The 21,287-nt window shown below is 42.4% G+C and overlaps 5 protein-coding genes across 8 annotated transcripts; 2 read left to right on the plus strand and 3 right to left on the minus strand.

Moving 5' to 3' along the window:
* The first annotated feature begins 318 nt into the window (after positions 1–318).
* tmco1 (transmembrane and coiled-coil domains 1) lies at positions 319–2,633 on the plus strand. The gene is made up of 7 exons (XM_003978393.3): positions 319–514; positions 886–963; positions 1,053–1,112; positions 1,200–1,246; positions 1,335–1,402; positions 1,478–1,622; positions 2,433–2,633. Exons 1-7 carry the CDS (start codon positions 445–447, stop codon positions 2,529–2,531), a joined length of 567 nt encoding a protein of 188 aa, XP_003978442.1. The 5' UTR covers positions 319–444; the 3' UTR covers positions 2,532–2,633.
* A 981-nt stretch (positions 2,634–3,614) lies between these two features.
* Positions 3,615–8,067, plus strand: med8 (mediator complex subunit 8). Its single transcript, XM_003978401.3, has 7 exons — positions 3,615–3,921; positions 4,082–4,203; positions 5,154–5,298; positions 6,187–6,327; positions 6,799–6,886; positions 6,958–7,188; positions 7,924–8,067. Exons 1-7 carry the CDS (start codon positions 3,916–3,918, stop codon positions 7,992–7,994), a joined length of 804 nt encoding a protein of 267 aa, XP_003978450.1. The 5' UTR covers positions 3,615–3,915; the 3' UTR covers positions 7,995–8,067.
* A 3,335-nt stretch (positions 8,068–11,402) lies between these two features.
* dr1 (down-regulator of transcription 1) lies at positions 11,403–12,939 on the minus strand. 2 transcript variants are annotated; one of them, XM_011619713.2, is made up of 4 exons: positions 12,546–12,939; positions 12,144–12,379; positions 11,900–12,063; positions 11,403–11,760 (listed from the first exon to the last, which is right to left on the minus strand). In XM_011619713.2, the coding sequence occupies exons 2-4, from the start codon at positions 12,370–12,372 to the stop codon at positions 11,614–11,616; spliced, it is 540 nt and encodes a 179-aa protein (XP_011618015.1). In that variant the 5' UTR covers positions 12,373–12,379; positions 12,546–12,939; the 3' UTR covers positions 11,403–11,613. The 2 variants fall into 2 exon arrangements, with proteins under 2 accessions (XP_011618015.1, XP_003978441.1); XM_003978392.3 differs by having other exon boundaries at positions 12,144–12,939.
* Positions 12,940–13,358: 419 nt separating this feature from the next.
* On the minus strand, positions 13,359–16,615 carry LOC101073785 (retinol dehydrogenase 8). 2 transcript variants are annotated; one of them, XM_003978391.3, is made up of 6 exons: positions 16,444–16,615; positions 15,138–15,299; positions 14,844–15,023; positions 14,670–14,763; positions 13,984–14,167; positions 13,359–13,847 (listed from the first exon to the last, which is right to left on the minus strand). In XM_003978391.3, exons 1-6 carry the CDS (start codon positions 16,538–16,540, stop codon positions 13,611–13,613), a joined length of 954 nt encoding a protein of 317 aa, XP_003978440.2. In that variant the 5' UTR covers positions 16,541–16,615; the 3' UTR covers positions 13,359–13,610. The 2 variants fall into 2 exon arrangements, with proteins under 2 accessions (XP_003978440.2, XP_029683491.1); XM_029827631.1 differs by having other exon boundaries at positions 16,420–16,550.
* A 2,158-nt stretch (positions 16,616–18,773) lies between these two features.
* Positions 18,774–21,080, minus strand: LOC105418839 (centrosomal protein of 63 kDa-like). Of its 2 annotated transcripts, none has more exons than XM_029827630.1 (7): positions 20,927–21,080; positions 20,627–20,804; positions 20,433–20,516; positions 20,123–20,236; positions 19,840–19,919; positions 19,450–19,762; positions 18,774–19,366 (listed from the first exon to the last, which is right to left on the minus strand). In XM_029827630.1, exons 1-7 carry the CDS (start codon positions 20,965–20,967, stop codon positions 19,172–19,174), a joined length of 1,005 nt encoding a protein of 334 aa, XP_029683490.1. In that variant the 5' UTR covers positions 20,968–21,080; the 3' UTR covers positions 18,774–19,171. The 2 variants fall into 2 exon arrangements, with proteins under 2 accessions (XP_029683490.1, XP_011618014.1); XM_011619712.2 differs by having other exon boundaries at positions 18,774–19,369.
* Between the last annotated feature and the right edge of the window lie 207 nt (positions 21,081–21,287).

Here is a 21,287-nt window from a genome sequence, read left to right on the forward strand (position 1 = left end):
TTTAGACCTTTGTGATTCCACTAATGACAATAATTATTTTCATATAATTTGAAACAATGAAAAAAGCTGATCTGTAGGACCCTAAATGTCTAATTGAAAGGGAATGCTACCTCAATTTATGCATTTAGATGATCTTTATTAAATATTGATTATTAAATATCACCTTATTTATTTATTTTCTTTTAAATAGACAGTTGTTTCGATTTTAAATGTGTCTATATCAGTCATGTCTGATGGTTAGAATCGCTTTTGTTTAGTCATTTGGTGGTCATAAAGACGGCGAAAAAAGACCGTAAAAATATCTGCGCAAGCGCCAAGTTTAGCGCATGCGCAGAAGCGATACGAGCGGCTCGGGTTCCGGTTCTAGATCGGACGCACGCGCACCCGTTCTGTCAGTGTTTTAACCTTTCTCTCCTCTTCGGTAAACCTGTGAATATCATCGTCATGAGTACCATGTTTGCAGACACAATTCTTATTGTGTTCATTTCAGTTTGTACAGCGTTGTTGGCCGAAGGTGGGTGACGCTTTTCTAAAGTTAGACGTTTTAATCACCGTTGTCAACAACAACGGAAATAAAAGACAACACATTCGTGTCGCTTTGTTTCATCAATCGTAATGTTAATGATCATTTGGTTTTTCCCAGTCTGGTCCTCAAAAGCCAAGTGGCTCGACTGAAGCAGCTAGAGTAGCCGACCAAGCTAATGCTTCCTGAATCCCATTTGTTAATCTGTTTATTACATCTATGATCGGCAAAATCTGCAAACAGTCACCAATAAAAGGTTAAAATTGCGACAGAGTCCGATGACTTTAGACCAGCGCCTGTTGTGGTTGCATCAAAGTGTGCATTATTGCCCTTTACTGTGTTTAAACTGCGTCTTTCTTCAGGGATTACTTGGGTTTTAGTGTATCGAACTGAAAAGTACAAAAAGCTGAAGGCTGAAGTGGAAAAACAAAGCAAAAAGCGTAAGTATCTCATCCAGCAGGGCTTCATGTTGGGTCAGCTTTGACTGAAGTGAGTTAATCTCTATTGGCTTTTGTTTGTTCAATATTAGTGGAGAAGAAAAAAGAAACCATTACAGAATCTGCAGGGCGTCAGCAGAAGAAGAAAATTGGTAGAAACCCAGTAAATTCTAATAATGAAGTATCAGCAAGCATGTTTTACTTACTAATGAATCTCTACATTTCTAAATGTATTACAGAAAGACAAGAAGAGAAGCTGAAAAACAACAACAGAGACTTGTCTATGGTATGATGCTTAATTTTATGTCTAAATCTAGTTTGTTTTCATTTCATGTTTTGCATTCCATAAATTCTTGCAAATTTTCTGTATGCAGGTGCGCATGAAGTCCATGTTTGCCATTGGCTTCTGCTTCACTGCTTTGATGGGCATGTTTAACTCCATGTGAGTAGTTTCATCTGTTCAGAACATACAGATCCCTCCAAACAAGCAGCTGCTAATGACTGTGCTTTCCTTCAGCTTTGACGGCAGAGTGGTCGCCAAGCTCCCATTTGTCCCGCTCTCATACATTCAGGGACTGTCACATCGTAACTTGCTGGGAGATGACTACACTGACTGTTCTTTTATTTTCCTCTACATCCTCTGCACAATGTCCATCAGACAGGTATTTTTGATTAAATGTCACATTTTTCCTCTGGCATATAACATCTTTTTGTGTGGTCCTGTCATCAAATCCACATAATGAAATGTGTTTTGAGTTGAAGAGGGCTAAAGGTTGCAAAGTCACCGTATGTACAGTAAGCTTAAAGGAATCCTTTTTATTTGCTGAATGTCTATGCGCTGTAAAGGGGATCTGGTGTCAGAGACACACAGGTCAGCTGCTGAGGGTTGAGGGGCAGTTGAATGGAACCCAGCACAGAAAGTCCAATGAACTCAGACCTAATTGAGATCATTCAGGACCTCTGGCTGGGCAGAGGGCTCATCTTTCAACAGGGTAATGGTCCGAAGCTAAATATCAATTAGTGCAGTTGGATCAACTGTAAATGACCATGAGTGGCCCAGCCAGAACTGCTTGTTATTGTTGCTGTTATATCCTTTATTTCAATTGGAACTTCACTGAGATTAAATATTTTTTCGAGGGAGAGCCAGGCAAGAAAGCGCACTATTAGAAATTAGTTACAGTAAACCATAGTAACATATGGAAATATATACATATTGGGACAAATATATACATATTGGGGGGGGGGGGGGGGGGGGGGGGGGGGGGGGGGGGGGTGGGGGGGTGTAGGAGAGGAGCAGATGTACATTACATATGTTCTCCATGTTTTTGTCATTGTAGGATAATAGGGTTAACTTAATTTACTCTAATGGCCCATCTCCTGGAGAAAATCAATTAAGAAAGGATCAAATGTACAATGGCCATTTTGACATTTTGGTTGTTTAGCCAACATGTATTGTGCTGTTTCTGCTCCAGAACATCCAGAAGATGCTGGGTCTGGCCCCCTCAAGAGCTGCTACAAAACAAGCTGGAGGCTTCTTGGGACCTCCTCCTCAAGCAGCAAAGTTTTCTTAAGCATCAGACGGGACGTTCTTACTGCAGTATGATGGTGCGGAGCAGCGTCTGCAGAGCTGGAGCATTCATTTTGCAGCTTCATTAAATCACCTTCTGTTGGATTTATTGACTATGCTTTATTTAACTTTGACAAAAATTTAGAGGTAGAAGCTGTCCTTAGACGTTTGCATGCAGTGCAGAGATCCACTGGATCTCCTCTGTGATCATCAGACAGCAGCAAACCTTTTGTTTGTTTATAATGCTTCATTAGGACAAAACCAGTCACTCTGCCAGTTAGATTGGATGCACAATTTTTGCATATTAACTAAGATTTAGGTCTTTTTTAAATTAAGAGTTTTACTTCCTCCCCATTGTGTCCTGTGTTTTAATTCTTATGGAATAAAGACATCAGTTGCTTTTTTTTCATACTGATGGAATCAGCAGCTTGGAAGTAAGTCTTAACATCTGAAGAGACTGAAGCTTATGATTAGCCTAAGCTTATGATTACATGCGCGAGGCGAGAGGGCAACAGCACAAATCTACACAAGAAATGAGAGGAGAGTAAAAAAAAGAGGAGTTGAAAAAAGGTGCTCTTGTGTATGTGAGTCTAAGCTTATACCAAGAAACGTAACAGGGAAATTAAAGGGTAGATCATCCAGAGTAACGAAGAGATTAGTTTATCTTTTCCTGAGGAGGATTAAACACAAACGTGTAGATAAATACAGCTGAATGCATTCCTGCAGCTGGATAATGTTTTCCGAGACAACAGGATGAAACTGACTTCACCTTACAGACTGAGCGTAGGCCAAGAGAAAAGCAGAGGTCCAAGTACAGATTAGTAATGGAACTCATTACTAACCTTATATGAAGAGGAAAAATAAATATGAGCAAACTGGAATCTATCTGATCTGACTATGAGCTAAACCAGTCTAGTGCCTCTAATCCCAGTGACCTCCAGTCTCTGTAACAGGTGGCGATTATCCACTGTATCAAGAGCAGCAATCAGAACCATCATAGAACCTATCAATTCATATTCATTCATTTTTAATTCAATTTTACTTTAGAGAAATGGGTAAGTAGTATTAGATGGTCTTCTATCTGCACTCTTTACCAACGCCAAATGAAAAACAGCAGGAAAAAACATATAACAGATAATTACATTTAACATTTTCATGTGCCCACGTAAATATTTTCTGGAAACTTTAGAGGGATATTTGCAACTAAAAATTGAGAGTATATTACCGGTAGTTTTAGAACAATCGGGATATAGTGATCGAGACTGACCTATAAAGGGCGCTGTTTTGTGCCGATACAGTTCGACTCCCGTAAACGAAGAAGAAGAAAACGAAGAAGAAGAAGAAGAAGACGTCATAAATTTGCGTCCAACAGTAACTGGAGGTTCAAAATGCAGGTATGTTTTGGTTCTTGATTTATTTATCATGATAACTTGTGCGGACGTTTATCTAATGTAGTCACTGAGGGAATAGTCGTACATCGGGTTTGGCTAATACAAGTACTCTGGAATTATTGATGTGAATTTGGGAATCCGTTTGTGCTCTTGCTTTCACCAGCAACGAGAGGAAAAGCAGCTGGAAGCGTCGGTAGAATCTCTCATCTCTCGGGTGGCCCACGTCAAAACTGCTCTCCATAGTTTCATTTACAAATTGGAGAATGAATATGAGCGGTTAATGTGGTAAGTACACTCGATATTCTTGACAGAAACCGTATCGCTCAACTCGATCATCAGAAGGACTGCCAAACCTTCCACAAGCTTTGAGCTGGTGCCTTGGAGCCATTCACATTTACACTAAAGAACACAGCTTAAATTAACCAAATCACATACGCTTTATCATCCAAATGCATGCAAAAGCTCCCGGCCCCCACGTTTGATCCAGCAATACAATAAAGATTTCTTTTTACTGGGAAATGTTTAAAACAAACATCAGAAAAAAAAGAAATGAGCATGAACAGTCCCAAAATGAAGATCATGGTTCACATGCCTTGTTGAGCTGGTTGGTGGCCTTTTTGGGGAGCTTAATGTTTGCTGGAGAGGCCTCAAGGCAAACCTTCTCTACTGTCATTATTAATTACAGTTTTATCCAGGACCAAACTGTTCCTGGTCTTGAAGAAGAACAGATCTCTTATGGAAACCATGCAAAACACTATTTTTCTTTGCACTGTATATCATGTATTTCTAGGGACATGTGCATGTCTCTGACTGCTGTCTCATATTGTGACCATACTGTATTTGGGAGTAGGATTCATTGTGTTTTCTGTTGTAAATGACATTTCAGGCTTTAGCCTGCTTTAAGTGTTATCCCGTTAGCATCATCTGCATCCTAAAGAATTCACAACTGTAACTTCAAATGTTATTAAAGAACAATCTAGAGGAGCCACTGAGGACAGCTGTTGATGTTGCCCTGTGATGGGCATATAGCCCATCACAAGGACTACACAGACACTGGTGTGGGTTGTTATTCTGGTCAGTAACTAACTTTGTGCATCTGATGTGTGTTTTTTTTTTTAATTACATCTTTAATATAAATCCAGCTTAAACGTTTTCCCAATTGTGTTTTCTTGTTTTCTGTTTGGAGAAGCACCTCCCCAAAGCTGTTACTTTAATTTCTGATTGATTGCTTTCAGGCCCACTGTACTGGACAATTTTGCTCTTCTGTCGGGTCAGTTAAACACCATCAACAAGCTGCTCAGGAATGAGAAAACACCATCCTTCCGGAACCAAGTTATAATACCACTTCTTCTGTCACCAGATCGCGATGAGGATTTAGCTGTAAGTGTCCTGCTCCGTGACTTTTTTCATACACTTCAGGAAAATAGATTTAAACTTTAGTTTCTACAGACTAAAATGCGTCCAGTTATAGTATATACAGATTTCTACAGGGTCACTCAAATTGAACAGCTTTTTTCATTTTACCTGGATCTGGCACCACAGGCCCTGGGGACAATATGGAAACAAAATATTAAAATAACGTTTAAATTGCTGCATAGAACTCAAAAAGTCTGGGTATTTTTCCACACTTGAAAATCACTGAAGTGGACCTATAGTGACTCTGGAACACCATATGTAGAAACTTTTTTAATTTTTTAATTTTTAATTTATTTATTTTTTTTAATTGACTGAGAATGGCCATAAATATTTACCTCGTACACTAGCATGACCGTGCTGAGAAAATTTGATCAAATGACTGGGAAAGACATTTGTGGCCAGTGGGAGCCTCGTGGAACTGGGTGAACTATAGCTGCAGTGGGGGCGTTACTACTTTCGGTGAGTAATAAGAATAGAGCAAAATTTGTGGAACCAAGGTGCAACACAGCAGCATTGACCAAAAGAGGTCACAACCAAAGGAGCCGATGCACTCGGATCTCTTTACTGTGGGAAAACCACAGGTAAATTAGGGTTTACATCCACCCTGAAACAGACTGACTCATGCGTTGTCATGTTTTCTTGCCTATAATTTTGGTGGTGAATCAGCACTCGCATCAGCGGAGATCATCTTGTTGTAAAATGTCTGCTCTTTTTGATTCCATCTTGTCGTCGGAGTCAGATACTTGTGTATTCACCAAACCTAAACTCTGTAGGTTTGGCCAGTGCCATTGTGATAAATCTCCTTTTGATGTTTTGAAGTGGTGCACATCAAACTCTTCAATTTGTGCTCAGAAACTCACAGAGCAGCGCCTCCCAGTGTTCAGCCATGAGATTGTTCCGGACTACTTGCGGACAAAGCCTGACCCAGATGTGGAGGAACAAGAGAAGCAGCTGACTGCAGAGGCAGCACGTATTGGTGTAGAGGTGGCACAGGTTGGTCTACTTTGAGTCCAGGTGTAACCATCGGCTGGTGTTATCACTTGACTTGTACTCTTCTTTTACGTGTGTGTGTGTGTGTGTGTGTGTGTGTGTGTGTGTGTGTGTGTGTGTGTGTGTGTGTGTGTGTGTGTGTGTGTGTGTGTGTGTGTGTGTGTGTGTGTCTAAAAATAGTCAGACCCTATCTTTAAGAAGGTTTCTTCCTGTTGAAGGGGAGTTTTTCCTTGCCACTGTTGCTTGTTGGGGGTTAGGCCCTGGGATTCTGGAAAGCACCTAGAAACAATTTTGATTGTAACAGAAGCTATATAAATAAAGATTGATTTGATTTTAAAGTGATGTTGCACACTTGGTGTGAAATGTGAAAAAACAGTCTACCTCTTAAATTTGAATTACTTGTTACATTTTTATGCTCCCCGGTAATTCTTTCCCCTTTAGTCATGAGAACAATCTATGAATACTGTATGACAGAAGCAGATCCAGGCGTTGAATAAGCTGTGTTCCAGCCTGCTGGAGAAGCTGAACAACCCTCGTGATGAGAGAGAGGCAGAGAGCATCTGTAAGTTTCAGTAGAAAACAATGATGGAGGGTTTGTGTTTCATTCTTGGTTTATCTCATTATCTTTCCCAGCGTTGCGACAAAATAAACAGTATTTCAACCCTGCTGACACGAACACGTTGGTTGGAGCTGTTGCATTTGGGAAAGGCCTTTCCAAATGTAGGCCTCCGGGTCCCGTGGCTCAGGGACATCCAGGTCCAGGGACCATGATGGGTGGCACTTCAGCTTTACAGCAGGCAACCATCGGGGCTGGGCCAGTCCAGCAGGCAGGTTCTGTTGGTCCACAGCAGCCGGGGCAGCAAGGTAAGAGCCAGGGAGAGCTTTTTATACTTGGTTTATTTCCCTGGGTCAGAGAGACGCTGCTGAAGCCCTATATAAACAGCACTTTTAAAGTGGCCCCTGATCCGTGTGTGTCCTATATTAATGCGATCACCTGTATATGAATAATTGATGAACAAGACAGTCTGCATATTTGTTGAAGCCATCCAGACCTGAAAATACCTCCCAATAATCCCAGCATTTATTTCAACAATAAATCCTTTAAATGCACTCTTCCAAATATTTATGCAGAACTGAAGGGGGGGGTAAGGGGGTTTTCGCAGCCCAAAAATCCCGTTAACTTATAGGAGAGGCATCAGAAAAGTCGTGTTTTTCCACTACTGTCTGAGGGCCCACAGCTCTGCCACACCTTCAGCTAGAAAATTTCAAAGTTTAAACGTAGCCACCTACTGGAACAGCTTCTCAGCCAAACTACCCCCTCCCACGGTCTGAACTACCCCCTCCCACGGGCTGAACTATTGGCGTCCTGTTGTAGTTTGTGTTTATGTTAATTCATTGTTTATCTCATTATGATGATTCATGTCATATTGACACTTTAATACGACCTGGTCACATAAGAACATCCTTATATCTGTCTTCAGTTGCGTCATGTTGATACAAATACTCTTGATACTCATTTACAGATTAATTTATTTGGTTTGGTATTTGTGTTGAAAATGTGGGGTTTTTTTGTTTTCATATCCCGCTTCATTTTTTCAGGAAAGATGTCAAGCAGCATCAAGACCAACATCAAAGCTGCAGCTTCCTCCATGCATCCTTACAACCGCTGAGCCCAGCTGCCCTGCCATTGTCCTGAACTGACACATATGGGACCACAATAAACAACAATAATTTCCATGAAAATAACTAACTTGAGGCCTAAATGTGTCTCTGTAAAATCAGAAAAGACTCAGTAAATATTTGTGATAACATATATATATATATATATATATATAATATCACAAATATTTACTGAGTCTTTATATATATATATATATATATATATATATATATATATATATATATACACACACACACACACACACATACATCTATATATAGATATATACATCTATCATTTCATTCAAGAGAAGATTTGAGCCAGTATTTTAATATTTCTACTCGTCTTTTTACGAAATCTTGCTTAAACTTGTGTATAGTTGTAAACTTGTGTAGTTTCTGTAGTTTGAAAAGACATTTGCACATCTGAAAAGTTACTTCTTTTTTTTTTTGTCAGTGGAATAATTTCCAAACGTCTAAGGGATCTGAATGTTGGGTTAATAAATGTACCTTTATATTTAATTTTGTTTCCAGATTTGCAGTGCTGTCATGCTACCAGTTGTGCTCCTGAAACATCAGTTTTTCAGATGTGTTGTGTGTTTCCACTGGTGAGAATGAAATGAGAAAAAAAACTGTCAGATAATGGAGCGGTGGTAGTTCAATCTGTGGGGAACTGGGCTGAGACGCAGAAGGTTCGGAAAGTGGAAGAAATCAAATCAATCTTTATTTATATAGCGTCTTACACAATCAAAATTGTTTCAAGGCGCTTTCCGGAATCCCAGGGCCTGACCCCAGACAAGCAACAGTGGCAAGGAAAAACTCCCCTTTAACAGGAAGAAACCTGGAGCAGGACCAGGCTCATGTAGGGGGACCCTCCTGCTGATGGCCGGCTGGGTAGAGAGAGAGGAGAGGGAGAGGAGAGGGAGGGGGAAGAGGAGAGGAGAGGCACAGCACAGAAACACACACAAAAATACACTATACGACGGGTCACCCGGGCCAGAGGTCATCATGCAGCTCCGAAGGCGGCGATACCTGTAAATAAATGGGGGGGAATCAGAAGAACTACACAGGAATCATCATAACTAGTCTGCTTGATGATGAGGAGGAGAGGAGAGGAAACCATGACCCAGTGGGGTGACAGAGGCCTGTCAGGTGATCATGTTTCTGGACCCCGGCAGCCTTGGCCTATAACAGCATAGCTAAGATGTGACCTAACGATTAGACGACCCCCTAAGTATGATAATTTGTCTATGGTAGTAACTGGAACTGCAGAATTAACAACAATAAGCTTTTTCAAAGAGGTAGGTTTTAAGTCTGATCTTAAAAGTAGCGATGGAGTCAGCCTCCCGTACCTGGACAGGGAGCTGGTTCCATAGCAGGGGGGCCTGGTAGCTAAATGCTCGGCCCCCCATTCTACCCCTAGAAACTCTGGGGACCACAAGTAGACCAGCATTCTGAGAGCGGAGCGGTCTATTGGGCTGGTAAGGTATCACTAACTCCTCCAGGTAGGATGGAGCTAGGCCTCTGAGGACCTTGTAGGTCAAAAGAAGGGTTTTAAAAATTATTCTAAATTTAACAGGCAGCCAATGAAGTGGCACCATTACAGGAGTTATGTGATCAAAGTCAGAAGTGTCAAAAGAGGTTTCGTTATTTTTGCATGTCAGGCAGCAGTTGATCTCCAATGGTGGTTGTCATTGGTCACATGTCGCTGTGATGCTTCCAAAACCTTGACCTATTACTGGGTTGGAATACCTCTACAGCCTTCAGTCCTTTTAATGAGACACTAAAAGTTTTGCACATCTGGATTTGAGAATGTTCTGCCAAGACTCTGAGCAGCTCCAGCTGGACTTGAGTCTGGACACCAAACCAGAATCAGAATGGCGAAGAAAGGGGATCTAAGTGACTTTGAGCGTGGCTGGTTGTTGGTGCCAGGAGGGCTGATTTTAGAACCTGCTGATCAACTGGGATTTTCACCCACAACCATCTCCAGGGTCTACAGAGAAGAGTCCCAAACAGAGGACATGTCATGTGAGGTAGTTGTGTGGATGAAAATGATGTTGGTGTTGGAGAAGGGCAGACTGGTCCTGATGGAAAGGCAACAATATGTCAAATAACCACTGGTTGCAACTGAGGATTGTAAAAGACTGTCTCTGGAACCCTGAAGAAGATGGGCTACAGCAGAAGACTAACCCCTGCTGTCGGCTAGGAACATGAAAGTGACTGTTGCTCATGTTCATCCATTTACGATCACAGTGAACCATCTTCGATGGCTACTTCGAGCAGGATATGCACATAACAGAGATCATCTGGAGCATGACAATGAGTCCAGTCTGCTCCTGGGACCTCCAGTCACCTGATCTCAGTCTAATCGATCACCTTTGCGAACCAACCAGCAATAGAAACCAAAATCTCAGGAATGTTGAAAGTATATGGTTGAAAGTATATCATGAGGAACGAAGGTAGTTCTGAAGGTAAAGGGAGTCAAACCTTCCACTGCGCAACCTTGTCCATACATTCTTTATCTTGTGATGAATAGTAACCCAATGATGTGGCCACAACAGTTTCAGTTTCCCTCCCTCCCTGGTCTCCATCAGCTCTCCTCACTCAAGGTTTTGGGAAGCAGCAGTTGGTTTTCCCACTGGTCTACTTCATTCGCAATGTTGTTTCCTGCACCTCTTGTTCCCTCAGAACCATCTTTCATCCAGCTCACCCCACCCCCAGAACCGTTTATGCCATCTTTTACGGTGGGTCAAATGCCACGCATGGATCAGGTCTCCACTTGGATCCAAATGTCATAATGACGGCTGTGATTACTATTCATCAAATCATGTCCAATTTCATCCTTTTTTAAATAGGTCAAGAATTTCAAAACCTTTCTTGCAGGTCTTGTGGTGTGTTTAATTACTCATTCCGAGAGCAGCTGGGATTGTGGGTAATGAGAGTTAAGAGATCATAGGATTTCTTGAGCTTCATATTTGTTCATTCATGTTTTTGGTTGTAAAGTAACAAAATGGGGAGTAAAATAAAAGTGACATGACTTTCAGACTATATCTGTAATATACCAGAAGTTTCCTTGTCTGTGGTTCCAATACAACTGTGACACCTCGTCACTTGTTCTGCTGCTTTCACCCATTTCCTGTTCATTCTAGTTTTGTGCTTCCACACCTGTGGCTGCCATCTTCAGATTAAATTCATGAGCTGCATTTTCTTTGATCCAGCTCTACAACCCTTCCAGGCCGTAAATGAGCACTGATTTAAATGAGTTGTTATTCATATTTATTTTGGTCTACAAGATTGAGTAGCCAAGAGGAAACGCGTGCTTTTCCACAAAATCAATTTTACATATTACTTCTTGTCCAAAACCCAGAAACCTCCAAACCCAAACCCCCGAAATAACAGAAGTAGTCATAACAAAAAAGTTATATTCAAGAAATAAAGATTAATCAAAAACACTTTATTGACAGTTGTACATTTCCAATCTGCTAATCTGGTGCTGGTATTTTGACTGTCCCGTCCATTTGACGTCAGCTTACACAGATGTGTTCCAGCAGCTGCGCATGTCTTAAGTTCCTGCCGATGAAAGCACCAGTCGAGTCCCAGGAAGGGACCCAAATGTTGAAGATGTTGTGATTACATGTCCTCCTCTTCATCCTCATCCTGAGAGGAATTGGTCTGCTGAGCCGGGTTGGCAGACGATGCTGCGATCTGCGCCTGTTGTGCTGCCTGTTGCATCTGCAGCCACTCCTGCTGAGCGATCTCTGCCTGCTGCTGCCGGGCCTGCCGGGTCAAGAGGCACAGGTCAAACCAAAACATGGATGTGCACGTTTGGGTGCATTTTAATGCAGAAATACGCCGTGACAGAATTGTTACTATCGAAACACGCAATGTTTTGTAGTTTCTCCTCAACAATTCCTACCTTGGCAAATAATTCCTGTTGTTGTCTGAGGAGCTCCTCTTCTGGGATTCCCAGGTTTTCCAGTCGGGAACTCGCTTTTCTCCTTTTCAGAGCAACAGTTTTGCACTCTTGGAGCACGTCCTTTACCTCGGTTATGTACGAGCCGAAGCCAAGGCTCTCCAGGGCTGCGTGTGGAAGCATTTGCAGGGAGATTTGTAGTTTGCAAGCCATGAACAGGGCGGCTACTCAACAAAGCAGCACTTACCGTTGATTACATGCTCTGGAGATATAGTCTTTTTGTCCGACTTGTTGCATATTTCATTGGCTTCTGAGGAGATCAGGTGAATGAACTCCGTGCAGCAGTTAACCACAAGCTCCCTGGCATCGTTGGCCACACGTACATTTGGAAGAGTTTCTTTAATCATCTTGTTAATGGCTGCTCTGGGGATTGTGAGGTCGTCGTCGTTTCCAGAAGAAGCCATCGCGGCAAGCATATGACGACTAATTCAGAAAATAAACCAACAGAGGCCCCTTTGAGCTCATAAACTTAATACAGCAAGTAAATTGTCGAATTGGAGATGGTCTGTTCCACTGTCAACAGCGGCAGACTTCTCATTTAAGTGAGCTAACAGGCTAGCTTGTTCGCCGAAACGAGAAGTAGTTTTACCTGCTCAAACAAAGTCGCTTCTTCAATGGTTAAATGGAATAAAACGTACCAACCCACGTTCCAGTCACGCTAACCATTAAAACAAGCCAAAATTGAGATCAAATGCGCTTTGCTAGCCAAACATTTGTGGTCCCAGAAGTAATGACGCCGAGAAGCAAAGACAAAACAGCAAAACTAAAAGGGCTCTTCCTGGTTTGTGTTAAAGTTAGCTTAGCACAAGAGACGAACATAACAGACTTGCCACAACACTGTCGATTATTCTACTTCAAACACCGCAAACTGTCTTAATACGCTTACGATGCAACTGTACCGATATTATTTGGGGAAAACATTAGCTTAAAATCCACCCGGAAACGACGTCAAAAAAGGCGGATGTACGTCAGCCCGAGGGGGGCAGAGTTTAAAGTTGCCCGCCCGGTATCATGAGCTCCACCAGGAGGGCGTCAGCTTACGCCTGGCCCAAATAAACCTAAATAAACCCAAAAGTTGGCAACAGAGGGACTTTGACCTGATCATTAAGAACACTTGCATGTCTGTCTGTCTGTCTGTCTGTCTGTCTGTCTGTCTGTCTGTCTGTCTGTCTATCTATCTATCTATCTATCTATCTATCTATCTATCTATCTATCTATCTATCTATCTATCTATCTATCAGTAAATACAGTAAATCTAGCATAATATATTCAATTATACTATCATACCATGTGTCACAATCATTTTATTCAATATAAAATTATGTATAGTGTATATATTTCTATTTTTCCTTAAAATGTATTATTTTAAGATGCCCAATTTCTATTTGAATACCTTGAAAATAGGTGTTTACTTTTCATTCAATAATCCCCCCAATAATTATTTCCCACTTGCTCATTCTGTTTTTACTCTAGATGAACTTAAGGCTGTGTATTTCTTGCCAGGTTAAGAAAGTATGGAGAGTAAATGGGATGATGAGTGTGAATGACTCTTCTCATGGTGGAGGATGATTCCATTTGTTGGCTTTAAACACAACATTTTATTGACTACTAATCTTACAGCTAACAGGTAAGGTATAGACTCAGTAGTGAGAACTTAGTTGTTATTGTCTTTTTCCAAGGTGAAACTCTTTCGGCTTCTCCACCGCAAAAGTTTGAGGAAGTTCAGACTGGCATTAAAGATCTTGTCATGCTCGAACACCATCTTGTAAAAGGTATCAATGGGGAGGTCACCGTTGGGGTCAGCATATTTCAGCGTGGTCATGGGGGTATAAAGTGTGTTGGTCTGATGGCGAAAAGGGGGGTTGTCCATGGTGATTATCTTGAGAGTATGCTAGAAAGAAAAAAAGAGTACAGTTCAACTTCAAACATTTGAATGGACAAAATACGTAGTAAACACATTAATAGTGGATAACTGCAATAGAAAATGTCTGTCTGTAGAACGTTTGTATTCGAGTGAGACGTGACACCTCAGCAATGTCGTCTGCGGTCTGCCCCAAGGTTTCAAAGATCTGTTTGTAGTTTTTCAAGTAGATATTAGTGAACATGTCAGCGGTCACTTCATCGGCTTTGCTCAGGTCAGTCTTCAAGCCTTCTTCGTAGACCTTCCGCTCAAACTCTGTTATGACCGGCCCAGGCTCAATAAGGCTGATACTGAGAACAAAGAGTTCAACATGTTAAGGTGCTCAAGAATGGCACCATAAGTTAAGACTGACATATAAAAAGGACATCTCTCGATTAAAGCCACAACTTTTTGTGCCACTAAAACAACAATACATTCTTTGGATTGTGCATGTAAAAATGTGTAAATTGTATTTAACAATTTGTACAATCCCACTGTTGTATCCTTCCGTTTGGATGCCTGTTATCCTCTATGGAAGGAGCCTACCACACTGGCTGAAGAGATGCTAGAAGATACAGAATGTAGTTTGCTGGTCAGGTACTGGGAGGCCTGTGGTCCTAATGGGAGGCTGATGAAGATGCAGGTGAGGGCTGGAGTAAAACCAGCCTACTCGTGCTTGTGTAGCTGGTTTTAAACTGTTTTATTTATATTTGAATTTCACAAAGTTGCACTTTGCATTTTAATGAGAGATCTGTACAGGTTAACTAACTAACATGAAGACATGTGTTCTGTCTGAACACATCAGCATCTCACTTGAGCTGAAACCTCAGCGCTTGTACAGCCAGGCTCTCACAGAAGCCTTCCACAGCAAACTTGGATGCTGCGTAGATGTCATTGAAGAGAATTCCTGCAGGAGACGAGCGTGAACATCATTAAAAACACATTTTTCCACAAACCGGTGTTCTTATAGTGGATGAACACCCCCACCTTGAATTCCCATCACACTGCTGATAACAACGATGTGTCCCCTCTTTCTCCTCTTCATATCTGGCAGGATTTCCTTCACCAACCTCACAAGTCCAAAGAAGTTGGTGTCCATCACAGTTTTCATCTCGCCAATTGACTGACACTCAATGGGTCCGATAAGACCCATCCCAGCATTGCTGACTACGAGAGCATATCAAGCACAGACAGCAGACCTATGAAGACAACTGCACTGTGGCTTTGATGAGGACAGTAAAAACAAATTTCTGTGAAGAGATGCCAATGATGTTAACTTACTGAGAATATCTACCCTGCGGTCAGGCAGGCTGTCCACACAAGCTCTGATGGAGTCCTCATCACACACATCCAGCTGTTTGATCTCCAAAGTCCGGCCCAAAGTGCGACCCGCGGCCTTAACCAGAGCCTCACCTTTACTCAGGTTTCTCATGGTGGCATAGACTAAAAGAAAATGTCGGAAAATGTAGCAGGAAACTAACTTTAAATGTTTGGGCTGCTTTCAAACCTTAAATAAATACAGTTGCAATCATCAGGAATAAGTAGATTTTTAACTGGCCTATACAGTAGGGGACTTTTCAGGTGTCCCCATGTACAAAGTCTTTCATTTCAATTGTATGTAAACTTCAATGGTGAGAAACAGAATCAAACCCCCAGACAATGACGCTGTCTGAATTTATTTGAAATAACAATTTTGATTTTGTCGCTTGAAATAAGTATTTGTTCACCTATCAAGCAGCAAGAATTCTGCCCCTCACTTATTGCACCGGTTCAAACGTTTTACTCCTCTGAACAACATCTGTCTTGACAGTCAATCAGACTCCAACCTGTCTCCCAAAGAGCTGTCCAAGGACACTGGGGACAATATGCACCAGGCTGCAATGGGCTACAGGACGGGACAGCAGCTGGTGAGACAGCTACAACTGTTGGTGTATTTATTAAATGGAAAACAGAAGGAATTACCCCCTCCTACTCTCTTGGACCGGGGCTCCATGCAAGATCTCATCTCAGAGGTCACCATTAGTAACACCATATACCCTTGTGGATTAAAATCCTCCAGACCCTCACAATGTCCCTCTACTCAAGCCAGCAATGACCATCCAAAGGATACAGAGGAGGGATGGGATGTTCCAGTGGTCAGATGAGACCAAAATTGAACCATTTGGTATAAATTCACCTTGCTGGGTTTTGGAGGATGAGTCCCAAACACACAAGATAGGGGTGCAAAACTCCAACTCACCTCATTCTCCTTCAGTTAGTGAACTTTTTCAAATACTTTGGACTCCACTCCAACACCACTCTCTAAAATTAACATCTAAGTGAACCTAATGGCACCTAAATAATTAAACACCAACTAAATGAAGTTGCACGTCAACATATTTGAAATTAATTGATGGTAGTTGAGGCTTGCTTGGATTTCCAGCCGTTATGTTTTGTCATAATCACACCTCTTGTTTAAGTTCATCTCTGACTGGTGAAAGGTTCACCCTGATCAAAGCAGATGTTAATTCAAATACGAGTTATACACTTCCAATTAAAACGAACGGCAGAATTTAAGACAAACCTCATAAACACACAGTAGATTTACCCATGAATCTTTTCTTCTCATCCTTTGCAATGCGTGCAGCCAAGGAGAGGCCAATTCCAGAGGAACAGCCTGTTATGAGAACCACTTTCTGGGTCATGCTGTCCAAGAGTAATTATCTTTGATGTTTAATGGAAGGAAGCAGAAGAACCCCACAGCTATGGTTGAAGAGATACCCAAGAGTTCCAAGGTGCTGGGAAGGCACAATCCTTAATCCTCAAACCTGCAACTCAGCAGAAGGTCGCTGGCTGAAGATTAACAACAGCACGTGTCCTGTTAATGCTACATGGACATGCAAATTAGGCTGACAAGGCACTTAATTAAGAGATGATTGTCAAATCAAATCAAATCAATCTTTATTTATATAGTGTCTTATACAATCAAAATTGTTTCAAGGCGCTTTCCAGAATCCCAGGGCCTGACCCCAGACAAGCAACAGTGGCAAGGAAAAACTCCCCTTTAACAGGAAGAAACCTTGAGCAGGACCAGGCTCATGTAGGGGGACCCTCCTGCTGATGGCCGGCTAGGTAAAGAGAGAGGAGAAGGGGGAGGACAGGTAGAAGATAGGATAGGTAGGAGAGGAGAGGAGAGGAGAGGGGAGGGGTAGAGGAGAGGAGAAGGAGGGGGAGAGGAGAGGAGAGGAGAGGAGAGGAGAGGAGAGGAGAGGAGAGGCACAGAGCACAGAAACACACACAAAAAATATGATGTACAATCACTTCAGCGGGGCCGGAGGTCATTATGCAGCTCCGAGGGCGGCGATACCTGTAAATAAATAGAGGGGGGGGGGGGGGGGGGGGGGAGCAGAAAAACTACACAAGAACTAGTCTGCTTGATGAGGAGAGGAAAGGAGAGGAGAGGAGAGGAAACCATGACCCAGTGGAGTGACAGAGGCCTGTCAGGTGATCATGTTTCCGGACCCCGGCAGCCTTGGCCTATAACAGCATAGCTAAGATGTGACCTAACGATTAGACGACCCCCTAAGTATGATAATTTGTCTGTCTATGATAGTAACTGGAACTACTGAAATAGTAACAATAAGCTTTTTCAAAGAGGTAGGTTTTGAGTCTGATCTTAAAAGTAGCAATGGAGTCAGCCTCCCGTACCTGGACAGGGAGCTGGTTCCATAGCAGGGGGGCCTGGTAGCTAAATGCTCGGCCCCCCATTCTACTCCTAGAAACTCTGGGAACCACAAGTAGACCAGCATTCTGAGAGCGGAGCGGTCTATTGGGCTGATAAGGTATCACTGTAAAAAATGGTGTAATTTAATATCTAAATATATATTTCCAGTTCATCATGAAAAGTATCCATGGAAGAAGCCGACCTCCAGGTCATGGTCCAAATCTGATGGGTGTATGATGATCAGGGCTCTTCCATCATGAACTGAGACACAGTGTTTAGGGACCATGGCAAGACCCTAGAAGCTTCTGGAAGTAATTCCAGTATTCTGTTACAAATAAAAATCACACAGTTTTTTTTAATTCAGAATTGATTTTGGTCTATTTCTACCGAACAGCGCGACAAACATGCAAGTAAAGAAAGTTTCCTCAACGTTCATCATAAGAGCTGATTTTCATGTTTGAGTGGTATTGGTACCAGTCGGTATGTTCGTCTCCACCGTCTGAGTGTCTTCAGGGCATAATATCAATGCATTTTTTTTCCAGGAAGACACATTTACAGTAAAGTACTCCAGCCTGTAGAATGAGTCCGATTCGTCCGCTTCTTTGAACATGTCAGGCATGGAAAACTCAAACAATAAAACCATGTCATGGTGAACACATTCAAAAGATAATGGATTTGTGATCTTGACCTACCGGAGGGACATGCCCTGAACACCTCACCAGGGAGGCCTCCAGGGGGTATCCTAACTAGATGCCCAAGCCACCTCATCTGGCTCCTCTCAACGTGGAGGAGCAGCGACTCTACTCCGAGCTCCTCCCGGATGGCAGAGCTTCTCACCCCATCACTAAGGGAGAGCCCAGCCACCCTACGGAGGAAGCTCATTTCAGCCGCTTGTACCCGTGATCTTGTTCTTTCGGCCATTACCCAAAGCTCATGACCATAGGTGAGGGTAGGAATGAAGATCGACAGGTACATCGAGAGCTTCGCCTTTCGGCTCAGCTCTCTCTTCACCACTACGGACCAGTGCAGAGTCCGCATTACTGCGGACGCCGCACCGATCCGCCTGTCGATCTCCTGCTCCATTCTTCCCTCACTCGTGAACAAGACCCCGAGGTACTTAAACTCCTCCACTTGGGGCAGGATCTCCTCCTTGACCATTGTGACCATTATTTGATTTTCCTGTTGAACGACATGACCCACACTTACACATGAAAAAAGAAAAATGTTAATTTAATTTTAAAGGTTTAACATAAAGTTCCAATGAAAGGGATTTCTCCAACTACATACGTTCTCAATCGGGTTAAAACCAAATTCAAACTAAGAAAAGTAACCAGTTTATTACTAAATTGACTGTCTTGTTTCCTAATTTTTCCATGTCAATTGTCATCAATAAAACACAAATAAAACTCTCCAAAGACTCTTCTGATTACTCCTTTTACCGAGGCCTTTTCCGTCCGTCTAAACTGATTTAATGTGTCATCTGCGGGCCTCCGACAGCACAGTGGTGTACAGTCCAAGTCCCGTCCTGGGTTTGCCTTTGGAAGTCCATCAAACTGATCCGATACACATCCAGTGACAAAGTCCTCATGTCTCTGATTTCCCAGAAGGGCCACTACTGCGCCAGGAAGTGTACAGAAGTGCGTGCAGGACTCGGGACACTGGGTGGGTACTTGGACTGTGTCTTTGCCTGGTTTTCTTTCATCTGGTGAATATGGCTGTCTAACCTCTGGAGTAGTTTTGTGGACCGCTGGTTCTCCTCCTCCAGAAAACAACAAACCATACGGTCGGCAAGCGAGACCAAGCAACTCTGCTGAGGGAAAGATGACCACAAAACAAAAGAAAATATCACCCTAAGTACACCTCTAGAATTCTAAAGAGAAGATTATTTACCACTGGGGAAGGAGATGGTGCCTCTTTTACTTGAAATGCTAAAACCGTAGATTCTTTTGAGGTGCAGTTTCCTCTGCTTGCAGCAGACTCAGCTGCAGAGTTCCTGACAGGGAATGGAGAGCCACTAGAAAAGGAGGGGGACAAGGACAGCAGAGATGACAAGCAGCCATTGCCTTGGGCCAGACTGAAAAGGTTCTCCTCTGAGCCAGAGGCCATGACGCGACACTGTTTAAGAAGCCTCTGAATTGCTTCTTCAGAGGCAGTTGTTAATTGCGAGCCATCCCATTCTTTGTTATGTCTGGTACCTACACAGCTGGAGACAAAGCAGAAGGAGACACATTGTGTTAAGAACATAGTGCACACGTGTCTTGCATGCATAGTGCCTGCTACCTGTCCTGAGCCAGCTGGGAGTGGCTGGTCATGGTGCAACTGTGCTGAGCTTGCTGATTTGTGCATTTCAAGCTTAAGTCCTTCCATTGGAATAGGGAAAGAGAGAAGAGATCAAATCAGAATGAAACAGAAACCAAAACAGAAAGCAAGCCATTTTGGTTTTGTTCCTGCCATTAGTCTGACATCCTCCTTTCGTGTGCTCGATTTGCTTCAGGTCACAATCCAGAGATTAAGTAAGACTATTTTCAGAACAATCAAGGACAGAAACATGGAATTACTTTACCTCAGCCTTTTTAAAGTGTCCAGTCTTGTTGGAACACTCTGCTGCGAGTCCATGCCTGGTCTCCTTAAGCTGTTTGTGCTGAAGTTTGTGATAACCTCTCTTTAATTTATCAAACTGCAAGAAATTGATATCTTCAGATTATGAATGAAACTAACATGCACATGGAATTATAACGTCCAGCCTGATTCATGACGTGAACTAGAGTGCAAAGAGCGATTTATAAATGAGATTTTGCAGCTTCCCATGAATGTGGCTGTCATATAAGATATCCGACGGATCTAAACACTCTAGTGCAGCATGTCTTCAGCACCTCTTCACTGATGTCGAGGAGGCGTCGCTCATACTCGAAAAGCAACCCTTGCTGTTGCTCCAGCCGCTTGCACAGCGATCTGACCTAAACACAGTAAGAATGACCAAAATGGTTTTTACACACAACTTCTATCATCACGCAGCACTGAATGTTGGACAATTCAAAGCTCTTCTCGGTTGAAGCATCAGCTGCACCTCCAGGTCCCTTTGCTCCATTAGATTTCGGGAAATCATCAACTCTTCTTCCCTCCGTTTGAGCCGGTTCTGAACGAGCTGCAGCTCCATTTCCCAATCTCGCTTTTGTTGCTGGATTATCAGGTCAATTTGTCTCATAAGATCCTGAAGCTCCGGCTCACAAGAAGAAAGGACAGAGCTGGAAACCCAGTACAAACCACCGACACAAGTCAAGCAGTTTTAGCTAACTTAGCACCGCGATGCAAGAATATTCAAAAGTTAGCGCAAAATTACACCTTTCCCAAATTCAAATTACTATACCTTGGGTCGATATTTAGCTGAGAAAGTTGAAGGACCTCCATCTCGTTGAAATCAATAGTGGCAGGACAACATAGATGAAGACGTGCTAGCTCCGAACAGCTGGAACACCAACCTTTCTTAACAGTAATACTGCCCGTCTATACGAGGTAATACAGTAAACGTTTGCTGCGAGTCGAAATCCTACTGCGTGTCTATACAAGGAATTACAATGAAGTTAGCGCATGTAATCTTTTAAATGCAGTGGATGCAAATTTAAATTCAAAATATATATCACTATTCACGTTTTGTCACAGAGTGCACAAGTGCATACAATATATTTTATCGAATCTTAAAACAATTTTTTGTTGCCAAGATTTATCGG

The sequence above is a fragment of the Takifugu rubripes genome, chromosome 20 (genome assembly GCF_901000725.2).
Source record: "Takifugu rubripes chromosome 20, fTakRub1.2, whole genome shotgun sequence".
Lineage (NCBI taxonomy): Eukaryota > Metazoa > Chordata > Actinopteri > Tetraodontiformes > Tetraodontidae > Takifugu > Takifugu rubripes.

Bases quoted from the DNA above. Each gene is read 5' to 3' on its own strand.
- tmco1 (XM_003978393.3), top strand. From the start codon at position 445: ATGAGTACCATGTTTGCAGACACAATTCTTATTGTGTTCATTTCAGTT. The intron at 515-885 runs GTGGGTGACGCT...GTCTTTCTTCAG, and splicing joins TACAGCGTTGTTGGCCGAAG to GGATTACTTGGGTTTTAGTG. The intron at 964-1,052 runs GTAAGTATCTCA...GTTCAATATTAG, and splicing joins GGAAAAACAAAGCAAAAAGC to TGGAGAAGAAAAAAGAAACC.
- med8 (XM_003978401.3), top strand. The intron at 4,204-5,153 runs GTAAGTACACTC...GATTGCTTTCAG, and splicing joins GAATATGAGCGGTTAATGTG to GCCCACTGTACTGGACAATT. The intron at 6,328-6,798 runs GTTGGTCTACTT...ACTGTATGACAG, and splicing joins TTGGTGTAGAGGTGGCACAG to AAGCAGATCCAGGCGTTGAA.
- dr1 (XM_011619713.2), bottom strand. From the start codon at position 12,372: ATGCTTGCCGCGATGGCTTCTTCTGGAAACGACGACGACCTCACAATC. The intron at 12,064-12,143 runs GTAAGTGCTGCT...TTCCACACGCAG, and splicing joins TCCAGAGCATGTAATCAACG to CCCTGGAGAGCCTTGGCTTC. The intron at 11,761-11,899 runs GTAGGAATTGTT...TTGACCCGGCAG, and splicing joins AACAGGAATTATTTGCCAAG to GCCCGGCAGCAGCAGGCAGA.
- LOC101073785 (XM_003978391.3), bottom strand. From the start codon at position 16,540: ATGACCCAGAAAGTGGTTCTCATAACAGGCTGTTCCTCTGGAATTGGC. The intron at 14,764-14,843 runs GTGGGGGTGTTC...CGTCTCCTGCAG, and splicing joins CAGTGTGATGGGAATTCAAG to GAATTCTCTTCAATGACATC. The intron at 14,168-14,669 runs GTGAGATGCTGA...CTTTGTTCTCAG, and splicing joins GCGCTGAGGTTTCAGCTCAA to TATCAGCCTTATTGAGCCTG.
- LOC105418839 (XM_011619712.2), bottom strand. From the start codon at position 20,967: ATGGAGGTCCTTCAACTTTCTCAGCTAAATATCGACCCAAG. The intron at 20,805-20,926 runs GTATAGTAATTT...CTGGGTTTCCAG, and splicing joins CAGCTAAATATCGACCCAAG to CTCTGTCCTTTCTTCTTGTG. The intron at 19,370-19,449 runs GTAAATAATCTT...TCTTTCCCTCAG, and splicing joins CACCATCTCCTTCCCCAGTG to CAGAGTTGCTTGGTCTCGCT.